General features: G+C 34.3%; 1 protein-coding gene across 1 annotated transcript in view; it reads left to right on the forward strand.

The window, feature by feature from the left end:
• Position 1: 1 nt before the first annotated feature.
• The window catches only part of SGPP1 (sphingosine-1-phosphate phosphatase 1), a gene marked incomplete at its 5' end in the record, with an annotated part of 31342 nt that continues 10354 nt past the window's right edge, over positions 2-20989 (forward strand). The window contains one exon of the mRNA XM_011386216.1: positions 2-442. Within this exon, the coding sequence (XP_011384518.1) occupies positions 2-442 (441 nt within the window). The remainder of the gene's footprint in view (positions 443-20989) is intronic.

Genomic DNA, 20989 nt, shown 5'->3' on the forward strand with positions numbered 1-20989 from the left:
CGACGGCGGCGCCCCCAACGGCGTGCGGAACGGGCTGGCGAACGAGCTGGGCCCGGCCTTGCCGCGGCGGGCGGGCGCCCTGCGGCGCAACTCGCTGACCGGCGAGGAGGGCGAGCTGGCCCACGTGAGCAATTGGCCACTCTACTACCTGTTCTGCTTCGGCACGGAGCTGGGCAACGAACTCTTTTACATCCTGTTCTTCCCCTTCTGGATCTGGAACGTGGACGCCCTAGTGGGCCGGAGGCTCGTGGTCATCTGGGTGCTGGTCATGTACCTGGGCCAGTGCACCAAGGACATCATCCGCTGGCCGCGGCCCGCCTCGCCGCCGGTGGTCAAGTTGGAGGTCTTCTACAACTCCGAATACAGCATGCCCTCCACCCATGCCATGTCGGGCACCGCCATCCCCATTTCCTTGGTCCTCCTCACCTACGGCCGCTGGCAGGTAAGGTTCCCTCTCCTCGCCTGCGGGAGTTGAAGAACTCGGAGTTCTTTTTTTCTCTCCACGGTTATTTTAATTTGGCTGTTCCCCTCTCAAACTTTTCTGCAGGTTTTCACAGTGCCCGCAAACAGGCCCTTTTCTTTCTAGGTTTAAAAAAATTAAATGATCAGAGGAAACCTAGAGACTTAGCCATCAGACTATATTTTAATAGTAATGCCTTTCTTAGAACCCAAAGGAAACACTGTTCGTGAAGTAATATATTATCATTGGTCTTTGGTTGAGTTTTTAAAAGGTTTTAATTTTTCGATGCACAGAATATAATTGATTAATTATAATGTCCTTATAATGAATTGTTAGGTAACTAAGACCCATTTTCACCGTAGTATATGGTGCCTTGCGCCAAACTGTTTGTTTCGGTCTTGAGCTTTACTCTGAGAGTAAAACAGTAGTATAATTTCAAAACAGACATGGTCGGTCCAGGCAGTGAGGTAATGAATTTTAACGAAAGCCACCCTTTATGGAAGTTAATGGAGAACAGCTTGAATTCTCTTTTTAAGGGGTGTGGTTGCTAATTTGCTGATAGTCGCCAAGTTTATCTTCTGGATCACTGATATGTAGTATCAGTTGTTGAACTACAGTATATTATGTTAGCTTTAAAAATGTATGGTTTTATTCTTAATATTTGGGTTTTCGATCAGATCAGTGAGTTTGTAAAAATGGCAAGTATGACAGCATGGCCATCCTGACAATTCGGGATGATGAGTTTTTAATGTAAACGTTTTATATTTTGCCTACTTCTTTTGGGTTCCCATTTTTCAGTTTTTCATGGTCCATAAATTAGATTTAAAAACTGATTATTGCAAAGAGGAAAATTTATTCTTATACTGATGTCTTGTTTTATGTCTTTTAAATTGTAAAATTTGTTCATCCTGCAGACCAGTCTCTTAAGAATAAAGTTAATAAATATAAGGAACCTAAAGAATCAGACCTCAACTTTTTTTCTGTTTCAATGTAAAATCCCCTTACGTTGAGAAAACACACATTCTGTATAAAACAACATTAAAACAACATATGATAAGCTTACTTCTCCCAAATTTAGTTTCACTGTAGATAAAATCTTGTTCCTTGGACACTTCTTACAGTAGCATGGAAAACATGTAATGTGCATAGTAAGAATGACAATTATGAGGAACGAGTACCATGGACAGGTTTTTTCCCTATTTAACCAAAAGAGATTTACAGTGATAATTAGATTGTAAAACAGTGCTTCCTGTTTTGCATAATAAATATCTCAAATTTTATTTAATCTAAATATTTCAGAATGTAAGGTCATTCATTTATGTTTGGCGTGATATATACTGGTTAGCTAATGATGTTTCTCTTATGTTCATGAGATTTTCAGGATTCTATAACTATAGGGCCTTTTATAACTCCTCAGTTATAAATTAGAAGTCCAAGTAAGAGAAAATAATTATTTTTTGTTCATTATCCAGTCAGAACACATGCTAACAGGAAGTCTGAAGACAGTACTGCTGGATTGTGTACAGATGCTGCTATCAGTATTCTAACATTTCAGGGTTATTTGAATCATCAGAATAAGCTTACCTTATAGTTTTTGAACAACCTTTTATATTCAAGGTTTGAGAAATTTGTACATCATACAACTTTAGAATTTGAGCTAGATAGGACTTTAGAAATTACCTAGACTCAAACTGTCATTTTACAAATGTGGAAACTGACTAATTACATTAGAATTAATCTTATATAATTAAATTTCTTGTTTAACATTTTCACTCTACATTTGAATGATTGTTTATCTTTGTGTTAGTTGTTTTGAAAGTAAGGCTCCCTTATATGAAAATTTTATGCTTAGAAATGTTTGACTAATAATTAAGTACAGAAATCAAAATGTCTTTTTTACCTTTTTACTGTCTTTAATCCTTGCTGTGAATTGAAAACAAAGTACCTTCCTTTGCTTAAGTTGTTTTGGTCTTCTTCTCTGTCAATGAGTATTGTACTTCGGAGGCTTATATTTCCAGAGTAGATAATGAAGAAAAAATATTAGAAACTGGGAAAAGAATTAAACAATGAAAGCCTGGTGTTTTTCTAATTAATAGCAGTTTTGGTTGACAGTCCTGTCCTGCTGTGCCCCTACTACTTATTCAGGACAAGTGTAGTTACTTCTGTATGCCTAGGATGCTGAAACATCTTTGGAAACTGAGTTATCTTGTATACCATCGCTTTGGTTTGGAATAACTGCTTGTTCCTCCCTGCCACGTATCGTTCCTACTTGAAATCTGCTCAAGATTCACCTCCTACATAGAGCCTTTTTAATTAATCCTTTCTGTTTCATTATTCTTCATTTGTTTTTAAAATGACAGTAGACAGATTACTTGGGGGCTTGTTTAAAGTGCCTGTTTCTGCACCTTCCAGAGATTCTGATCCACTAGATACGTAAGGAGCATTGCATTTTACTGAAGTTCTCTTAAGATTTTTTGAGGGAAAAAATGTACTTTCTTCAACCCCTTCCAGTAAAATTAAGTCTTAGTGCTTAGGATAGATAGTTTATATTTCTCCAACATTGCTGTCTCAGCTCTTTTGCAGTTCCACTCTTTGAATCTTTTTCAGGTATGTTATAATACAGAGAGGGAGGGAAGAGCAGTGTGGCTCAAAGGAGTTATTTGATACTGGAAAAATTTTTTTTAAATGTTATGATGATGCATGATAGAAAGTGTTGTGGCATTTCTCCCGCTATTAAATAACTCGAGATCCAGTGGCCAGGATAATGATTATTGCTCTAATATTATTTGTTGGAATTTTTTGTAGGCTGAATTAGAAAAAAATAGAAAGTAAGGAGACTCAGATATTAAGAACATAGTCTTTTAAAGAATAATCTTAAGTAAAAAATAAGGAATTCCTTTTGTATTTATGGTTGAATGTTCTTTCCAGAAATAAAATTCTTTTATTTTATTTTAATGCCTACAGCACTCCATCTTCCTAGGAATAAAATTCTTAATTTTAAAATTATATGGCATATGATGAGTTCTAATTATATACTTGATGGAATAACGTTAAGAAAGTTTTAGATGAATTTTATTAAAAAATTAGTGTCATCACATCCTTTATAGCTAAACCCATTCCCAACAAGTCCATATGTTTTCACGACTTTTAATATTAATAGTTATGTAATATTATTATTAACATTATTAACATTTATTAAGGTCTTACCGTAGGTTAGACATTGTTTGAAATGTCTGTTACCTTATTTAGTCTCCTGTTTATAACATCCCAGTGTTTCGGCCTACTATTAATAACAAGTTTACAGATTAGGAAGCTGGGAGGGAAGTTTAAGTAACTTTCTCAAAGTGACACAGCTAGTAAGTGGCAGAGGCTGAATTAAACAGACTCCAGAGCTTATATGGAAAATTCTTTTCAAATCACGCTATGATTTTTAAATAATATTTGCAACAATAAATATTTTTGAAATAGATATGATTGTGTTCTTAAAATGCAAAAATAGCTTTTATATGCCTTAAGATAATGTGTGTATACGTACATACCTAGTCAATATCTACAAATATTAAGTCGTTGACTGAAATCAAATACTAATTTGACTACCCTTTTCCTGTCTTCCTAACATAAATAAAAAATTCATAATGTAATAAAAACTTTGGAAAATAAAAGCACCTAAGATATTCTATCAAAATATAGTTTATTGTGGATAATAAAGAAAGATATCTGTGAGATCATGAAAAGATAAAGGAAGAAAGGCAAGAAGTAAGTTACGAAATAGGAGAAAGAAAATACTTCAGGAGTCAAGGGAAACTGATCGCTAATAATTCTGGGAAGAAACACAGTTTATTAAAAAATCCAGTTGGTTTGCTACTTTATTTCTTTTTACCTAGCATGTTACTTGTGTTTGAAATGTACATGTTACTGATTTTATAAATGCTTATTATCAATTATTGACTTAAAATTAATTTTATTTGAATAAGTAATATATTGTAGAAAATTAAATATTTATATAAAAATATGAAGAAGAGAGTACATTTCTTTTGCTTTTTGTTCCACAGCTATTTTCTGTTCCATAGGATATTTTTTACAGGATTTATTTTTTTATATTTTTGTTTAGCCTTCTAGAAGTAGTCTTTACTTGTATGTATATATATTTATACATAAATATATATGTGTATATTTATATAGTTTATTTTTCATATAGATGGTAACATACTATTCTAGACCTATTTTTTTCATTTCATATTGTGGAGATTTCCCTTTTCTTTTACCCAGCAATTAATAAATACTAATTTTGTGCCTGGGATTGTTTTCAGTGCTTTAAATCACTTAACTCTTCTAATCCCCATAAAATCCTACGGGTATTATTTCACTGGTTTGTAGAAGAAACTGAGGCATAGGGAATTTAAGGAACTTGACTTTGCCTAAGATGACTCAGCAAGTACATAACAGAGCTTGGATGGAAACCCAGGCAGTTTGGCTGCAAAATGATATTATACTTATGTGTTATATTGCCTCTCCATATTAGTATTCTCCATATTACTACAGTCATGTGCCACGTAAAGGTGTTTTTATCAAGGAGGGACCACATATACGAAGATGGTCTCTTAAAATCCTAATAGAGCTGAAAAATTCCTAGCACCTGGTGATATCATAGCGATTGTGGTACCGCAACGCATTACACAAATACTTACTCTTATGTTGCAGTAGTCTTCAGTATTCAATACAGTAACATGCTGTACAGAATGGTAGCCTGGGAACTCTAGGGGAACAGAATTTGTCACCCCAAAATACCTCTATCTGTTTGGCCTAAGGATTATTTTACGCTGGTTAATTTTAAGAAACAGCGGACACTTGGGGAGAAGCTATGAAATCAAGTAGATGATCAAGTAGAAGTTACCCTTTGTGAAAGATATTAACATTTGTTAGGGAAATCTCCAAATTACCTCATCTGAAAGAAGGGGATAACTTTATCTCTGTAGGCTCTTCTTGATGCAGAAGATGGTGATATAAATTTATATAACAACCTTACTCTTGTTTACTGTTCTTTTTCTGGTAACCTTTCATAACTGACTCCCCCCACCCCAATATCATCTTTTGTTTTCTGCTAAAGATTACTATCGGTATTTAAGGTGGTGGTTTCAGTCATTTTGGTGAGTTTTCCTGGGTCTCTCCCATGTATACAGGAGGTATATGTGTTATTAAACTTCTGTTTTTCTCCTGTTAATGTGTCTTTTATTAGAGGGATGTCTCAGCCAAGAACCGAGAAGAGGGAAAATTATTTTCCCTCCCCAGAAAGCCTAGGTTTGTGTAAGTACACTCTCTGATCACTACCACGAAATCACCTGATACATTTCTCAGAATGTATCCCATCGTTAAGTGGCACACGACTGTATATATAAGTTTTCCACATTTGCATGACATTTCAATATATTAATATAGTACAATTTATTTAATAAGTTGATTGTCCCCAGTACTGCCTATTCATAGCCTTTATCTATTTTTTTCTATTAGATTGTTGATATTTTACTTACTATTTTTTTTTTTTAACTATACCTCTTTGGGTTCAGTGTTGCTCTTTCAGTAGTGTTATTCCACTTCAAGTACAGCAGGTCCTCAAATAACATTGTTTCATTATAATGCTGATAAAAAAAAATAAATTCCTCGACAGGCTACTATCTGTGTGAAGTTTGAACATTCTCCCTGTGGCTGCATGGGGTTTCTCTGGGCACTCACTCTGGTTTCCTCCCACATCCCAGAGATGTGCACATTAGATTAACTGGTGTGTCAGCATTGTCCCAATCTGAGTGAATGTGGCTGTGTATGTGCATGGGACCTGCAATGGAAGGGTTCCCTCCTTGGGCCCTGAGCTGCCTGGAGAGGCTCCAACCAACCACAACCCTGAATTGGAATAAGCAGGTTGGAAAACAACTATGTTACTTTTTAAATAAATCTTTCTTAAATGTATGTATAGCTCATATTTATTTTAGTGTTTAATATTAGGGGTTTTAGTCATTATTTAGAAGCTTGGTGATGTATTTGTGACCAGAAATATGGATAGGAACTTAACTTTTGTTATCAATTAGCCTATGGTAAAATTGGTTTCGTTATACTTTTCCTTAAAGTTGCAATTTCCAAGAACCTGTGGACAGTGTTAAGTGAGGACTTACTGTATAGCATAAGAACCTTGCAACAGTATACTTTCATTTTTCCTCTTCCCTTCCTTGTGTTATTGTCATGTTTTACATCTACATGTTTTAAAACTCACAATATGTTGTTGTAATTTTTGTATAATGTTCCAGCATTATTTCTAGAAATCTTTTTTTTCCTCCTCTTTTTCCCACACTCTCCCTTTCTGGAACTTTAATCTCCTGTATGTTAGACTGTTTTAACACTGGTCACTCACAGACCACTGATCTGATAATGATGATGATGACGGTAATGATTATTACAGTGTTTTGCTCTCTGCTTCATTTTGAATAGTTTCTTTTACTATGACTTCAGGTTCACTGATCTTTTCTTCTGCAATGTCTGATTTTCTGGTTAACTCATCAAGTCAGATGGGATATAATTTCCGATAGTTTATATTTACAAGTTCCATTTAGGCATTTTTTAAAATCTCTCATTTCTCCGTTTATTATGTTCCTGTTTTTTTTTTTTTTAACATCCTTGAGTATGTTTATAAGATTTTTAATGGTGGTTTTAAGGTCCTTATCCACTAATTTCACCATCTTTGTCATCTTTGTGTGATTCTGATATTTCTCCTGGTTATGGATCATATTCTCCTGCTTTGCTTAGTAATTTTTATAGAGTTTAAGATTTTGTTGTACTCCTTTAAATAGTGTTGGACTTCGTTCTGGTGTACTGTTAAATTGCTTGTCAGTTTAATCTTTTTAGCTTTGCTAGAGTGGGTTCAGACTAACCATAATCTAGAGCTAATTTACCCTCACTGGTAAGGTAGTAGCCTTCTAAAGGCTCAATTTCCACAACACTGTGGTGGGAAAGCAATTCCAGACCTATGTGAGTTTTGGAAATTGGCCTACTACTTTCTAGTCTTTTTTTTTTTCCCTAGCCTGGTGGGCTTTTACTCCATATATGCACTGCTTAGTCCTCATCTTAAAATTAGTACTCACCTACAGATCTTCAGGGCTCCTTCTCTGTGCCAGAGTCCTCTCTCCAGTACTTTCCTGCAAAATATAGCTGCTTTTGCCCTCCGGGAACTCTTGTTGCCTTCCCATCAGTGAAACTGCCAACCTTTGTTTTGGTTCCTCCTCCCATGTTGCATCCTGGAAAATGCCTCCAGCAGCAAGCTAGGGCAGTCATAGGGCTCAACTGGTTTGTTTTCACAGTCCTGTGCTGCTTGTTTTCAAATAGCTGAAAACAGTTGTTTCATATAATTTTTCTAGTTTTCTGGTTGTTTACAGTGAAACAGCTGTTCTTACAACAGTTAATCCTTTATGGGCAGAAACAAATCCTCTCACCTCTACTACTGTTTTTGTTTTTTAATGTATAACAGCTTATTGAGATGTAATTCATGTACCATACAATTCACCCATTTAAAATACAGAATTCAGTGGCTTTCAGTACATTCATAGAATTGTACAACCATCACCACAGTCAACTTTAGAACATTTCTCTCTACCCTGAAAGAAAGCCAGTAACCGTAGTAGTTATTGTTTTCCTCAATCCCAGGCAACCCCAGGCAACCACTAATTCACTATATATTTTTATAGGTTTGCCTACTCTGGACGTTTCTTATAAATGGAATTGATGCAGGACAGGGTAGATTTCCTTGAGTCAGCAGGAGACCAAGCCCTGCACCGAGGGAAGAGGGTTCTTTGGTGGAGAGTGTAGAAAGAATTCAACGCACGCCAAAGTTAGGGGCAAAAGGAAAGTTCATTAAAAAAGGGGGAAAGCAAAGACAAAAACCTAAGACAAGGAGAAGAAAAAAGCCCCAAGTGTTTGGGGAATTCTCTCTTTATATATCATTCTTTAGTTCCTGTGAGTTTAAAAGACTGTTAACCCATTTCCTTTGATATGGACATACAGTGAGGAAGAGGAAAGAGAATATGTAGCATGAAAGGACTGCCGGCAGTTCCCAGCCTTTAATCCACAGGTTCCCTATGGTTTTAGCCATAGAGAATGAACGATTATGTTCTGTGTAGGGCAGCCACTTAAAGACTGTTTTTCTTGCTTGTCCTTCACAGGTGTGGTAAATGGCTTGTTAGCAACCCCAGCAGAAATCTTCCTTTGTTCTACAGGTGTCCTCCTGGCCTTGTTGCAAGGCTGATCAGCATATTGCTGTTTCTTAATGTGTGTGATGTAACATTTAATTCTTTTGCCTCTTCTCTACATTTGAAGCATACTATATATAGTCTGTTGTGACTGGTTTCTTTCACTTAGTATAATGTTTTGCGATCCATACATATTATAGCGTGTATCAATACCTGTCTTTTTTTTTTTGCTGAGTAATATTCCTTTGGATAGATATACCACATTTATTTTTTCATCTGATGGACGTTGCGTTCAGTTCTTGGTTATTTGAAATAATGTTGCTGTGGATACTTTTGGATAAGTTTTTTCATGGACATATGTTTTTGTTTCTCTTAGGTTATTCATAGGTTTTTGAAGCCTTTTATGTTGTGGTGAGATTAGCCTTTTGTTTGTAGTATGATTTGTAAATGTCTTCCTAAATTGTTCTTTTCTGACTTTGCTTTTTTTCCAAACCCAAAATCTTTTTATGTATCAGTCTTTTATACCATGGGTTCTGGGTTTTGTGTAATATTTGGAATGGCCTTCTACTATGGTTTCTTACAGTACTCTAATGGTTTCATTTTTTTATACTTAAATCTTTGAGCCATTGCTTGCTTTGAGGAAGGGATTCAACTTGATATTTCCCCGTAACACCATTTATTGAGTAATTCATTTTCTCCAACTGATTTGAACTGTCACTTTTATCACATATTAAATATAGGAATATATTTGGGTCTGTATTCATATTTTCGACTTAGAATTGATATATGTGATATATGTGGGCAAGTTCTATACAATTTTTGTAGTTTTATAAATATAATTTTTTTCAAGATTGTTCTTGTTTTTACTTGTTTATTTTAGAACATGTCTAGTTCTAAAAAAAAATCCTTTTGCTATTTTTTTCTTGGATAGATAAAATTTTACCCTCACATTTAAGTATCTTAATTTACCTTTAAATGGTTTTATATATGTGCGAGGCATGGATCTGATGTAATTTTTTCATATAGATAATTGGCCTAGTACCATTTCCGAATAGTTTATCCTTTCTCTACTTTTTTGTAATGCCACTTCTGTTATATGTCAAGTTCCCATATATCTATGGGTCTGATTCTGGGTTCTCTGTTCTGTTTCACTGGTCTATTTGTCTCTTTATCAATATCATTGTCTGCTTTACTTGCTTTAGAGTAATGTTGAGATCTTCTTATGAAAGTTCTCTACCATTTTCTTCGAGATTGTCTTGGCTATTTTTTGAATATTTGCTTTCAATATACATTTTAGAATCAGCTCTTTAATTTCCATGAAAACTCCTGCCTGGACTTTTACAGAAATTGCAAAAAATTTATAAGTTAATGTAGAGAGAATTGATAGTGTTACTATATTGAATCTTTTTATCTGTGAATATGGTAAATCTTATTTAGGTTTTCTTAAGTATATTTCAGTGACATTTTATGATTTTTCTCCATATGTATCAAGCATATGTATCTTTATTGTAACATATCTTTTATTAGATTTCTTTCTAGTTTATATTTTTTTATTACTGTTGTAAATGATATCTTGTTAAAATTCAATTCTAACTTTTTATGGCTGGACTATGGAAATGCATTTGATTTTCACATATTGATTAAATATGCAACAACCTTATTCAACTCTCCATTAATTTAATAATCGTATATATATTCTCATCTGTTTTCTATAGAGAAAAATCATTAACTGAGAATAAGGACAAGTATTTCTTCTGTTGCAATTATACATTTTTTTCTTCTCGTCGACTACAAAGCTTTACTTAATGATGCGTATCCACAAATATGTAGTCTTTTCATTTCTAATAAGTTCTAGACAATAACATAAGCCCTACAGATAATCAAGGCAAATACAACAAATATGGTTCATTTCTTCGAGGAGATTAGATGGCTGTTTTAGGAAGACTGTTGTGTCTGTAGTATGGAAAATGGACTAGAGAGAAGCAAGACTAGAGGCTCAGGGATGAGGTTACTCCACCAGTCCAAGGGAGAGATGATGGGGATCTAGATCAAGAGACTGCAATCAATGGCCTGCTGCCCGATTTTATATAATTTTATATAAATGGTCTTTATATTTTTAAATAGTTGAAAAAAGTCAAAAGAAGAATGATATTTTGTGACACTTATAAATTATATGTAATTCATAATTTTAGTGGTTATATATGAAGCTTTATTGTAACACAGCCATGTCCATTCTCTTACATACTGCTTGTGGTGCTTTCGTGCTACAATAGCAAGTCGAGTAATTGTGCCATCAACTATATATAGAGTACAAAGCTCAAGATAGTATTTGGCTCTTAACAGGAAAAACTTTGCCAGCCCCTGATCTACTATCAATGGCAGTAGAGAAAAATGGATTAACTTAAGAGTTATTAAGAGATAGAACTGACAAAACGTAGTGATTAATTGGATTTGGCAATAAGAGGAAAACAGGAATAAAAGGTTATGTCCAGATTTCCTATTTGGAAAGCTGAGAAATAGGAGTTTGATTTATAGATATAGAAAATATTGAAAGCAGATCAGATTTCAGGGAAAGGAGCAGGAGCATGGAGATGAATTCTGTTTTAGATATGTTGAGTTTGAGGTGTCTGTAAGACAGCTATCTAGAACCATCTCAGAGGCAGTTCTATACATTAAGGAGACCTAGACAGGTTTGGTGTCATCAGCATACACGGGTGGAATGAAGTGATGAAAGTTGATGATATTGCCCTGGGGAGAGTACACACAGTGAGAACAGATGGTTTAGGAAAGCCTTTAAAGACATCAATATTTAAGGAATAGATAGGGTAAAAAGAACCTGAAACAGGATCTGACAAGTAGCAGTTTGAGAGGCAAGAAGGTATCTTAGAGACTATCTAAGGCTCTGTGTGTGTGTGTGTGTGTAGGGGTCCTAGTAACCTATTTGAACTAGATTAAACAAAAAAAAAACAAAAAAAAAAAGAGAGAAAAATAAATTCATTTGAAGGCCTGAGCTGGGGTATCTTATGGACATCAAGGGCAACAAAGTACTGTCAGGCCTTCTGAAGGATTGGAGCCAGGCTCAGAAATGCTATCAGAACTAAAGGCATGCCATACATTTTTGTTTCTTTCTCCCGCTCTCCCTCTCTCCCTCCCTCCTTCCCTCCTTTCGTCCTTCCTCCCTCCCTCCCTCCCTCTGTCCCTCTTTCTTGCTTTGGCATGTGTATGTCTCTCACTCCTAATTTTACAGTATTCCAATTCGAGCATACAACAGAGACTGATTGACTTTCTTTCAGATTACTATTAGAGAAAAGAATCTAAGCTCAGTCCAGCCAGTGGTTTTACTTCTCTAGGGCCAATGTCCATGCCTGATTATTCAGTAGCTGTGGTCAAGAGAGCAGCAGGATCACACAGTATAAGGATGTCTCTAGGGGCACACTGCTGGGTCTAAGTGAGGATGTATACAGAAGAAAAAGGTGTAGATTGGATGATACCATAAAAAGAATATACTATGAAGGGAAACTACAAGTGAAAGAAAGAGGATGTTTCTAGAAAAGGAATTATATTGTTAAATGATAAGAGGACAAGCAAGATAAGTACTGAAACTTACAGAAGACTTGAAAAATAAAAATAGGAAACAAGATAGTATTAACTTTTTCCTTACAGTTTGAAAATAATTGGGACCATATTGTATATGGAGCTTATCCTTTTTTATTTAATATTATATAATGATTATTTGTTAACTTGGCTATACTATAGTACCTAGATTTTTAGTCAAACACTATTCTAAATGTTTCTGTGAAGATTTTTTTTATGACACATTTTTTACATTTTACATGAGTAGACTTTGAGTAAAGTAGATTATCTTCCATAATGTAGATGGGGTTTTATTCAATTAGTTGAATGCCTGAAGAGTAAAAAGACAGCCCTCCAAGGAAGAGGGGATTCTGCTTGTAGACTGCCTTTGGCCTTGAGTTACATCAACTCTTCCCTTGGTCTCCAGCCTGCTGGCCTACCCTGCAGATTTTGGGCTTGCAGCCCCGACAATTCTTAGAATAAATCCAATAATAAAGCTAATTCCTTACAGTAAATCTCTATATATACACACATACATATATAAATATAAAATCTTTACACACACACACACACACACCGTATTGGTTCTGTTTCTCTGAAGAACTCTAATATATTATGTCATATGTTTTCCAATCGGTAAAAATTCGTAGAAGACATTCTTAATGAATAAAATATTTTTATATTCCTACAAAATAGTGTTTACACTACAGGGTTGTCCTTACTGTTGATATTATTATCTCCATTTGTAGACAAGGGAACTGAGGTACCAAGGGATTATGAAATTAAGCCCATGTTCCACACCTGAAGTAGTAGCACCTTTTAAAGAGTCTGCCTTGCTGACAACCCTTTAAAAGTTCCCTCAGCTACTGGGCACCCATATTTTTTCTACATGATCTTGTCCTTCTGGAATTGAGAATAGGTACTGAGTTTGGGTGGGTTTCCTCAATGAGGTAAATTCAGAAACCTTTATCTACCATGTAGACTAAAGAGCAAAGAAGCTGGTCTGCAGAAGAAGAATAGAAATATGTAAAAGGAAGAGATGGTCTCATTACTGTCCATTTTGTAGATCCAGTTTCTTCTTGAAGCTTAGTTTCATTATGCCATAAGGTTCTGTGAGATATTCTCTATCCTTATATCTTTATTTTTTCAAGATAAGTTGATTTCTGTTATTTACATGTTTACTTAGAGTCCTAATAAATGCATATAGTAAATGCCTGGAGCCAGGTCTGCGTAGTTGCAAAAACCTGTATTTTAAACTACTGTATTATAATCAATCAGTATTGCCTTATTCATTGTTGTGTGGTATATTTATAGTTTTATGATAATAAACATTTAATATATGGATTCTTATATTTCTATATTATTAGTATATAATTGTAGGAGAGAGATTACTAGGCCAATATATATACATTTGGAACATTTAGAGCTCTTTTATATGTATAGACAAAATGCTTTCCAGAAAGTTTATACAATTTTCAATAAACTATCAGTATATGAGAATAAGGCATATGTGTCATTGATGCATTATCCTTGTCATCTGTTGTTTACATATATATTGTCCATTCCTCAAAATATTTTTTTTCTGGTGTCTGCCATATTTAATTTACTCTGAAAGTTTTAAATTCTATTAAAGATAGTTTTTGTATTTGCCTTAATTGCAAGTCATTTTACTGACTTCATTTACTAACTTTGATGAATGTGAATGGAAAATGCCTTAATATAAAAAGTAATTCTGATTATGTGTGCTAGTTAAGGAAAGCGTATCAGTAAGAAAGAATAAAACTGTTTGGTAGAATAACTGAAGGAAGTGTTTAGATAAGTGTTCCTGTAGTAGGATGTGTAATGAAAAGATTAGGTGGTGGTATGAAATTAAAAGCATCTAGGATGTCCTGTGATCTCTTTCGGGTTTGGTAAATTATTATTAATTTGAAAATAATGTGAAGGACTTGTAAAACCTAATTAGAGGAAATATATAAATTCAGTAGATAAAGTCAACATTCTCTAAGAAAAAGAAAATGGAAACTAGGAACTCCTACCAATCTTAAAATTATTACCTATTTGTGTAGTGATAAAAGTGTAAAGTAACAAGCATGGTAAATTATGAAAGGCATCAGAATTGGCCACTACAATATAATACTACATGTTATTTAGCATCCCTGGATATGTTTCTTTGTCTCTAAAGAGACGGGAGTGGAATTAATACCCTTAAGATCTCTTATACCTCTAAGTGAAATTTGTACCTAGTATCCATTGTAAGAAAAACTTAAGTTAAAAATGACTGAGTTATAATCTGCTTGATCCTAGGGGTACAGGAATTAAACAAACAACATACTTTTATACATGGAGGGTAGTTTAGCATAGTGATTAAGAGTTCATGAATCTCAGCTCATAACTTAATACATACCTGTTTGACCTTGGGCCTCTCTTTGCCTCATTTTGATTTAAATTAGAATACCTACCCCATTTGGTTGTTCTCATGATTAAATTAGCTAATATTTTTAAAGCTCTTAGAATAATGCCTGGTCATAATAAGTGATATGTTAAATAAAATTATTTAATCAAAATAGCATGTTTGCTTATTTCTCCCAAAGTGCTGAGAAAGTGCTTTTGTCACCCCAGACTAGATTTGCTCCCAACCTTGGAAATTTGCATAGGGATTTTAAAAAAGCAATCACCACAGAATCCACATGAGACACTAGAGCAGTTTTCTGGGGCCATATAGTAAATAGGGCTAGATTATCCAAGAGACAATTAGATAAAAAAAATTCTTTGATAGGTTGGAATTGGAATGTATTAATGAATTGGAAACTGCCTGCAAGATGGATTTGCTAAGTTTCTTTTATTTCTACTCTGGTTTCTGCAGAGGAAATCAGGAATTTCTTGTTCACCTTGTTCATTGTCTATCTGGAAAGCTGTGGTCTCCTGCAGCTCTAAAATGATAAAAGCTGTAACACAGTCTTTCTCTTTCTTTCCTCACAAATCCTTTCCCTATAATCGGAATTGAGAAATGGATCCTATTTTGTCAACATTAAACTATATTAACTAGTATGGTAATAAACAGTACTTTCCTTATGGTTTGTAATGTAAAATATATTTTAAATTGTAATTGATGTTTATATGATGAGTTCTATTATTAAACTGATCCTGAGTTTAAAAGAGAAACTAACTAAATGACATCAGATGTGGATAGGTCAAAATAATAGATTGAGTTGAAAATGTTTCAGTTCACATTTTTATCATTAGTGTATACATTAAATGATTGTATATGGGTCAGTTTTTGTTTTACCTATTTTAACCCATGTATTATTCTCCATTAGCCTACCAGTATGGAAAGTACTATGAAAACATGCTATTTTGATTAAGTTTTTTGGCTTATTTTTGCTTTTAGTATAGAAATATAGTTTATAATGTGCTATTGTATGAAATGAGTTTTATATTTCTATGCAACTTGGGTTATTTTATTTTAGAAAATGTATATTAGTTTCAAAAGCTTAAACTACAGAATCTGTACCTAATAATGTTTATTCTAAACAAGCATTGGAAATTCTCTTCCCTAAGTTTATTCAGGATTTTCAAATTGCCGTTTATTATGGTGGATTCCAGAGATGCTCTTAAAATGAAAGGTTAACACAGCCCAGGTTTGAGGCCAGGAACTGAGTGATAACTATGGTATCATTGGTAACCCCAAGTTATCGTGAATGCGATACTGTAAGACTGATGTTCTTAGTGGCCGGAGGCTGTATTTACTTTATTCAGCAAGTGTTTATTGACTGCTGACTGTGCAGACTCTGTTGTAGTCACTGGTAATACACAGTGAACAAAAAGACTCAGATTCTTGCCCCCATGGAACTTAGATTCTCGAGGAAAGAGATAGACAATAATAAAAAAAATGATTACATAGGTATATTAATATACATGTACATATAGAATATATATAAAATATTTCCTAATGCATAAATATGTCCTGTGTCAAAGATAAGAGTTTTTAATTTCTCTCAGTAATGTTTTGTAATTTTCAGTGTTCCAGTCTTTCACTTACTTGGTTAAATTTATTCCTAGGTATTTTGTTTTTGGATGCTATTGTAATTGTTATATTAATTTCCTTTTCAAGTCTTTCATTGCTGGTATATAGGAATGCAGCTTTTGTGTGTTGATCTTGTACCTGGCAGTTTTGCTGAATTCATTTATTAACTCTAGTAGGAGTGGATAAATGAATGTGGATTCTATGGGATTTTCTATTTTTAAGATGTCATCTGTGAATAGAGTTTTACTTCTTCCTTTCCAATTTAAATAAAAGAAATCTTTTATTTCTTTTTTGTGTCTATTTGCTCTAGCTGGAACTTACTATACAATGTTAAATAGCATTGGTGAGAGGTGGACATTCTTGTCTTGTTCCTGATCTTGGGGAGGAACCATTCCAAGTCTTTTGCAATTGAGTATAATGTTATCCGTAGATACTTCATAAATGCCCATTATTATGTTAAGAAAGTTACCTTCTATTCCTAGTTTTTTTTGAGTGCTTTTATTATGAAGGAATGTTGGATTTTGTCTTTCTTTTTGCAGCAATTGAGATGATCATTTCTCTGCTACTGCTAGCTTTGCACTTAATTTTCTCCTCTTTTTCTAGTCCTTAAGGTGTAGAGCTTTGACTTATTTGAGATATTTCTTCTTTTGAATATACACCTCCACTGCTATACATTTCCCTTCAAATGCTGCTTTCACTGTATTACATAATTTTGGGTATGTCGTGTTTTTGTTTTATTCATCTCTAAGTACTTCCCTGTGATTTCTTCTTTGGGACATGGTCATTTAAGAGTAGTTTAATTTTTACATACAGTTGATCTTTATTATTCATGGATTGCATATTTGTAAATTTACCTCCTCATTAGAATTTATTCATAACCCCCAAATCAGTACATGCACAGACATGTGCAGAGGGGCGAAAAGTTTGAATCACCTAGCATACATGTTCCCAGCCAAAGTTGAACAAGGCAGTGCTCTGCTTTCTTGTTTTAACTATTATACTGTAAACGAGAGTCTTTTTCACAATGTATTTAGTGCCTTGTTTTCCACATTTTTTGTGCTCTTCGTTTTGCTGTTTAAAATGGTCCCTAAAGCACAGTGCTGTAGTGGTATCTAGTATTCCTAAGCACAAGAAGGCTGTGATATGCTTTGCAAAGAAAATGTATGTGAGGTAGATAAGATTAATTCAGTTATAGTTCTGTTGGCCATGAGTTCAATGTTAATGAATCAACAATCAGTGCATCCAGAAAAAAAGAAGAGGAAATTCACCAATTTGTATGTAAGGAAAGTGCTAAAGTAGTATCTGTAAGAGTATGATGATGTTATGGAAAAGATGGGAAAGTGGCTAAATTTGTGGATTCATAAGTTGGCAGTCAGTTTAAAAAGAAAGAAAGCATAGTGGACAGCATTATCATGAGGCTGAAAGCCAAGGAAATTTGAAGTCATGTTACCTAGAGGAAGGAAAATGTTAAACTCTTCTTGGGTTGTGCTGGTTGGATTGTACTTTTCAAAAGGCATGAAAAACTTGCACTGATCTTGAGGGAAGATCAAGAGGCTGCAGGAGACTTTAAAATATCAGCTAAGTTTAACATAGGTAAAGGATTGCAGAAGAGCAGATTTTCAATGCTAAGAAGGCTGGCCTGTAGAACCATCTGTTTTTCTCTTCAGTTCTGTCAATGTTTGTGTCATTTATTTTGGGCCTCTTGTTTAATGTGCATATGTTTATAATTGTTGTATCTCCTTAATGAACTGGCCTTTTATCAACATATACTGTTTTTAGTCTTTTGTAATAGTTTTTTGCCTTAAAGTCCATTTCATCATATTAGTATAGCCACCTAGCTCTCTTCTGGTTACTGTTTACATGGAATGTTTTTCCATTTTGTTTTCTTTTAACCAGTTTATGTCTTTGTTTCACTTGATATAAAGTGAATCTCTTTAGGCAGGAAATATTTGGGTTATGTATTCTTATCCATTCTGCAACTCTGCCTTTTGATTGAGGAATTTAAACCATTTCCATTTAAAGTAATTAGTGATAAGGAATGACTTCTGCCATTTTGTTGTTTGTTTTCTGTATGTCTTATACCTTTTTTTGTTTGTTTGTTTCTCATTTCCTACATTATTGCTTTCTTTTTTGTGTGATTTTTTTTTTTTTGGTAGTATACGATTTTGATTCTTGTCTCATTTCCTTTTGTTATATTTTTAGATACTTTCTTTGTGATTACCATGGCGATTACAATGAACAATAAGATACACTTTAAAGGTATAACTGATACTGTTAATGAATTGGATGATAGATATGAATGAGAAACTCAAATATAACAAGATGTTTGGCCTGTGAAATGGAACAATAAAGTCATTTACTAGGAAGGAGATAACTGCAGGAGTAGCTGGCCAGATGGGGAAATGGAAGAGAAATCAGGAGCTCAAATGTGGTCATGTTATATTTGTGATGCCTGTTAGACACTGAAGTGGAAATACCAAGCTAGAGACAGAAATTTGAGTTATAAACATAAGGATTGTATGTAATTCCTGAGACTGGATGAAATCATTAAGGAAGTGAGTATAGATTAGAAAGGAAATATCCTAAGAACTAAGCTCTGGGGCACACTAATACTAAGGAATAGTGAAGAAAAGGAGAACTAACAAGGATGACTGTAATGGAGCGGTCTATATATTTTTTACATATTTATAATAAATTCTATTTTTTGGGAAAGGATAATTCTGCACACATCTATTTTTCTTCCAGTTAACATCTAAATGAGGATAGTGGTCCTAAATTTGTTTTCAGAGACAGTTTAATATAAAATTAAAGGTAGACGAAGTTTGTGTATTCTTAAATATAAATAAATGTGCCAAGGGAATTGGTTACTATGGATAATTCTTCCTCTCACAAAAAGATCACATTTTAGAAATGTTACTTTTCTATAGTCTATCTAGTTTATTTCCTTTAGTCTTAAAAACTATAGCCTTTTTTTATTTGCATAAATTTAACTGATGAAATACTCCTTTGCTTCGATACTTCGTGATGCAGAATTCTGTTATTCAATGGAGAGTAAATATGAAAGTCACGTAGTGAGAGCTGGATTAGATATTTCCCCAAATGTGTTACTTTCCAGAAAAAAGTCTAGGGAAAATATCCTGAAGATAGAGACTAATGGCTTAAAAATATCAACCAATCAATAAGAATAAAAATGACTTATTCTTTTCACAACTCTTCACCTTACCTTAGTGAAGTCTAAAAGTGCTCTGGAAAAGGGGAAAAGGAAAATAAAAGGCTCATAGCTTCTTCTTTAGCTTCTGCCTTTAGATTGATTGCATTCCTTTCCTATTTTTAAACACCTTGAGCATAGTAAACCTGAATAGATGTGTTTGAGTTAAGTTAAAGCCAGTTTCATTGTCCCTGTTCAAAACTCTCTTTCCCTTTCGTTCAAGTCTTAGCTTTTGAGACTCTATAAATGAATTTTTCTTCAATCTTTTGTGTACAAATAGTTCCCATCAATAACTTTGTACATTTTTACTTTCTTATAGGTTCCAAGTGAAAAAGCAAAGGAGAGTTTCTTGGTTGTCGTTTACTTCTTTGAGTGTCCTTTGCTATTAACAGTTTTTTTTTTTTTTTTAATTAACAGAAAAATTAAAAAGGCCTGAGTGACTGATACAGAGACAGAAGCCACTGTTATCTCTCACGTACATTATACCAACAGCCTCCTAACTAGTTTCCCTGTTTCCACCTTCGATCTCTTATTATCTAATCTCAACATAGCAGCCATCATGACACTGCTCTGCTCAAAACTCTGCAATGGTTCCCCATTTGATTCACAATAAAAGTCAAATTTCTTATAGTGGCCTCTTGGGCTCTCCTTGCTCTGGCCCTCATACTTCTCTCACCTCAGCTCCTACTTGCTTTCTCTGTTCTGGACACATTAGTCTCCTTACCAGCCACATTTCCTCATTAGAGACTTTGTTCTACCTGATCCCCTTGCCTGGTATATGTTCCCTCTCAGATGTCTGCTTGGCTAATTTCTCTTGCCTCAAATCTCAGCTTCTCAAAAAGCCCACATCGACTGTCTTTTATTTAATAATTTAACCTGTCCCACACACACTCCTCAACTCCTGATCCTGTTTCTATTACTGTTTTAATTATGATAGGCTTGGTTATGCTCTGGGAATGACTTAATCCCCAAATCTCAGCTAACAACAAAAGTTTATTTCTCGTTTGTGCTACATATTTATTATGAGTTAGCAAACAGCTTTGTTCTCCTTAGAACCTCAGGAACCCGGGTTGAAAGAAGTTTGCCCATCCTGTGATAAATCTCAACATGTGCCTTCCACGGTCACACCTGAGAGGAAGAGAGAGTTCATAGAATGATTGAAAGTGTCATAAGTCACTTCCCCCCACCAGCTCGTTGCCCAAAACTAGTCACTTGGACCCAATCTAGCTGCAGGTAAATAAAATGTAGGAGGGGCACAAGGAGTATTTGATGAACATTTAATGTTTCTTCAATACCTGCTCTTTCTTTATTTCTCCATAATACTACCACGTTTTATTACATATTTTGTATATTTTATATATTGTATTACTTAACATTTATATCTAATTTACATATTTTTATGTTTGCTATTTAGTGCCTCCCCCCAGCAAGATTGTAAACTTCTACTAGAAAACCACACCACTTATAATGTCTTGCACACCAGCCTTTGCTTATGG

This window comes from Pteropus vampyrus, unplaced genomic scaffold, assembly GCF_000151845.1.
Source record: "Pteropus vampyrus isolate Shadow unplaced genomic scaffold, Pvam_2.0 Scaffold15, whole genome shotgun sequence".
Taxonomy (NCBI): Eukaryota; Metazoa; Chordata; class Mammalia; order Chiroptera; family Pteropodidae; genus Pteropus; species Pteropus vampyrus.